Consider the following 4,158-nt stretch of genomic DNA (forward strand, 5'->3'; position numbering starts at 1 on the left):
CAGAGCACCCCCGCCCCATGTCTTCCACAGGAGGCTTAAAGACCAGAACCCTCCCTGCCTGCTCAGTGGCTACCCCTCTTCAGGGTTGAGGTTGTGGGCTGAGTCCTATGTCTCAGAAACATGTGAGAACCAGGTGATTTCCCAGGCTCCTGATCAGCAGGTGGGATTTTCCATCCTCCCAAGGGTCACTTCCCAGTTTCTCCCCCAGCACCTAAAAGTACCGTCCTTGAGGTGGCCCTCACAAGAGCCAGTGGCTGCGGGTCTCTCAGTATCTCTATCAGCCTACAGGAGAGTGTGTGTGTCCATGAGGAGGGACAGAATAGATGCCTGCCTCCCTACCCACCCCTACCTCTCCAAATACTCCATATTCAGGGTTGTAGGGATATGCACAGTCCTTGGGACAGCCACTCAGATGAGAGTTACAGTGAGCTTGCTGATGAGGTCAGTTCTAGGAAGCAAGACTTTCTGGATGGCTTTCTTCCTCGATTTCTGTTTACCTCTCAGCCAAGAGAACTCAGAAGAAGAGGACTGTTCTTGCTTAGGGTTCCAAGTATGTTTAAGGAAAAAAATGAAACATATTAAAAAGAGCTATACCTATGCAATGCTGCTTATACTGTGCCTGTACACTCCGAGTAAGCAGACATATGCTGCGCGTTATAGGAGCCATATTATATAGCTCATATTAATAAGCTCCATGAGAAAATGCAAACATTCACGTGGAGTTAGCCTGGCTCTAGAGTCTAAATGAGTGAATTATCTAGAAGGCTTTGGTTCTCCTGAGCGGTGCCAACTTTGGGACTGCTTTCCCCCATGTCCTACCACGAAGAGTAGGAAGTCCATGAGATCTGGGACGGGCTGATGGTGACAAATTAGCTGGGGGAGACCCAATCAGGGCACCCAGTCACGAATATAGTGGACACCTGTCTTCAGCGCCAGTCTCTTCCCCACCACTGGAAGGGTGTCTCGAAGAGGAAGGAGTGATAAAAGCTCATTCATTCCCGGAAGAGATGCTGGAGAAAGAGGCCCAGAGATGCCAGGGAATCACAGGTGGAGGTGTCCTGTAAAGGGGCGTGTCCTCAGGGCGAGGCCCCGCCCATTCTCGCCCTCCCCCCCCCCCCCCCCCCCCCCTGGTCGGCCCTAGCTCCTGGCCTGAGGGTTTCGCTTTCAGTCACCAGCTAGAGCGCAGCTGAGGCACTAGAGCTCCAGGCAAAGGGCGGGAGCCACCGCCGCCCCTATGGCGCCCGCCGCCCTCTGGGTCGCGCTGGTCTTCGAACTGCAGCTGTGGGCCACCGGACACACAGTGCCCGCCCAGGTGGGTGACTCTTGGGCTCACGGGGGACAGCTGCGCATCACAAAGTGCCCATCCCAGCTACTGCTACTGCACAATTCCGGGACAGCATGAGAGGCCATCACGTCCTCAGCAGACACGCGCCACGCGCCTCTGGGGACCCACTGGGGACCCGAAGTCTGGCCCGTTGGGAGCCTGGGATGGTACTCGGTTCCCGACAGCCTTATGTTCCAGAAATACCCAGTGGCTCTCTCCGCGAGCTTGGTCAGGGCTCGAATAACACCCAGCAGGGCTCAGGAGCACTGTTCATCCTTGCGAAATCCCTTCTGTCCCGCGGTCTGAGGCGGGAAGGACCAGGGCCACTGCCCCATTGCTTGAGCGGGTTGCGTCTTCTGAAGACTTCCTTCTCTGCGCCATGGTCTGTCTCTTTCTTAGAAACTCTGGGATTGCTAGATGTCGACGGGGCCAGGAGTCTAAGTAGGCGCCTAGTATAAGAGATCGATGGGGAGTGAGTCACTTCTCTGTCACTAGATTGCTTCCGTGGATCCGCCTTGCTGTGTTCAGGGGACATTTCAGAATGTTCTCAGTGTAGTGGCAGAGAGGGCAGCTACCCCAAAGAACCTCGGGAAAATGGACCAATTAAAGATCCCAGTATCCGGTATTCACATTGCTCACACAAGAACAGGGTCACGTCTACAGAGTAGGTATTTTCCCCCCTCCTTCCTGCCTCCATTGATCGAAGACAGGGTTAAAAAGGCAGATGACAGGTACGGAAAAGTGAGGCTCAGAGAAATTACCTTTTTTGAAGGGTTTAAAGGGAGCTTGCTGCACTGACATGCCTTCGCTTGGTTCCATCTATGCTCTCTGCCTCTTGAGCCCACCTTGATGGACAGGGTGTGCTTACCTGACTGCAGGGGAGTAGAGTGGAAGGTGGCTTCTGTTGTGTCCGGAGGTGATATTCAATGGTCCCGGACCATTTGTTCTCCTCGGGATGCAAAGGAATGGACTCATCTTTGGTGGGTGTAGATCCTCAGGGAGGTGTCAAGGATGGACTCCGGATCAGGACAGTCCCAGTTCTGAGGGCGGAGTGTGAATGTGCATGATTGTGGTCAGGAGCCTGAGTGGGGATTGTGCTCTGAGCTCCAAGGAAGGATAGGTCTTTGGGCACTGAGCTGGGGTCTGCCCCTGGGGACAGACAGAGCACAGGAGCTTCTGTACCGGATGGGACACGAAAGGCTCTGTGGGATCCACAGTGGTTTGGCTGAAGGTATTTCCCTCAGACTTCCTTCCGTACCTGACCAGTCCCAGGTCAGCTTAGACCTTCTGCTACTGTTGGGTGGACTCTCAGCTAGTCTGCCAGTGTTCCAACTCCCACAAGTCCTCCTTTGACAGAGAGACCTTGTTCAAGCCCAGACACCTCTACCTGGGAAGCCTTTGTAGCTCCTAGTGGTGGAGGCTGAACCCTTCCTTACCTTCCAGGTATTCCAGGCCAGATGGACATATCTGTGTTGCCTGCTCACATGAACCTACGCTCTGTGAAGCTGATGACTAGGTGTCTACCACTGTGCGTGTATAACCCCTGCACACACATTGTCCACGTTACAGCCCTCTCAACACTTCTGAGCCTTTTGTAAATCCCAGGTCTCCAGAAAGGCCTGTACACATCCCCCCACTTAGACATGACCTGCTCTATAGAACACAGATTCCATGCTACTTTTTATTCTCTGTCCCTCAAGGGTAGGAGGGACCCTTAGCACAGAACTGTGCAAGCCTTCTCTTGATTGATTCCACAGAAGCTCCTGGTTTGGGACACTCAAGTGCCAGATACTGTGTTGGGCACTTTGTCACAGAGTAGCACTGAAACTTCCCTTCCAGCTGTTTCTACAAGGTGGGTACCCTTGTTCCACTGAAAGGTGTGGGGATGGGTGACAAGCTGTGGCGTTTGCCAGGACCACAGAACTGGGAGGTGATGGGGTGAGATTTGAAGGCAAGTTGCTAGCCTGACTCCCAACATTCTTTCTCCACACCTTCCCTTACCTGTATTCCCACTCCTATCCGTATTGTGGGACTCAGAGATATTGTGTGTAGTGTGCCTAGGCAGCAGAGAGAGCCCTGAGGATATTTGAGTAGGTTTCAGGGGCAGCAAACTCACTTTAACCTTCTATTCAGTGTTTCATTTATTTGGCAGATAAATGCGTGTGAAACAGGGTAGGTGAGCACTTGTTCTGATCTTACTTAACCTGCTATGTATGGCCTCCCTGTCCCTGGGACTCTCAGGGCTGAGGACTGCTGTTTGCTGCTCGAGCCAGAGTCTGTAGCGTCCCAGGCTGGCCCTGCAGTGGATTAGGTGCCTGCAGTACTGCTTAGTCTGAGAGCTCTTTCCTTCTTTCCTCCTATCTCTGTCTTTTGTTCGTTGGCCGACATCCTTCTGGGGCCTCTGTATTGTGACTGAGGATGTGGCTTGGTATTGGGACCTTCAGATGGCAGTGGTTAGGTGGTCAGGTACCCTGATATAGAGCCATCCATCCATCAACTCTCCTGGCATTTGTCCATGCATGCTTCACACACTGCCCACTGGCCAGCTCTAGGAAACTACCTCCAGAACCCCAGAAGCCACATGGCCAGAAGGTCACACACTTCAGAGACTTGGGTTTTGCTCAGAACTGCTCTTGTTACAGTTACATGGGATACATTAGCTTTTGTCATGGTAATAGAGAATTTGCTTGGCTTTTTTTTTTTTTTTTTTTTTTTTTGATGATGGTGTCTCCTGTAGCCCAGGCTGGCCTTCAGGTCACTATGTTGTTTAGGAAAACCTTGAAGTCCAGATCTTTTTTTGCACATCTCCAGAGCTAGGATTGCAGCTGTGTGCC

At 52.5% G+C, this 4,158-nt stretch overlaps 1 protein-coding gene across 1 annotated transcript in view; it reads left to right on the forward strand.

The window, feature by feature from the left end:
* The first annotated feature begins 1,179 nt into the window (after positions 1–1,179).
* The window catches only part of Tnfrsf1b (TNF receptor superfamily member 1B), a 32,030-nt gene continuing 29,051 nt past the window's right edge, over positions 1,180–4,158 (forward strand). Inside the window, exon 1 of the mRNA XM_021159916.2 lies at positions 1,180–1,312. Within this exon, the coding sequence (XP_021015575.1) occupies positions 1,235–1,312 (78 nt within the window). The 5' untranslated portion in view covers positions 1,180–1,234. The remainder of the gene's footprint in view (positions 1,313–4,158) is intronic.

The sequence above is a fragment of the Mus caroli genome, unplaced genomic scaffold (genome assembly GCF_978045245.1).
Source record: "Mus caroli unplaced genomic scaffold, Mus_caroli_1 scaffold_6, whole genome shotgun sequence".
NCBI classification, from domain to species: domain Eukaryota; kingdom Metazoa; phylum Chordata; class Mammalia; order Rodentia; family Muridae; genus Mus; species Mus caroli.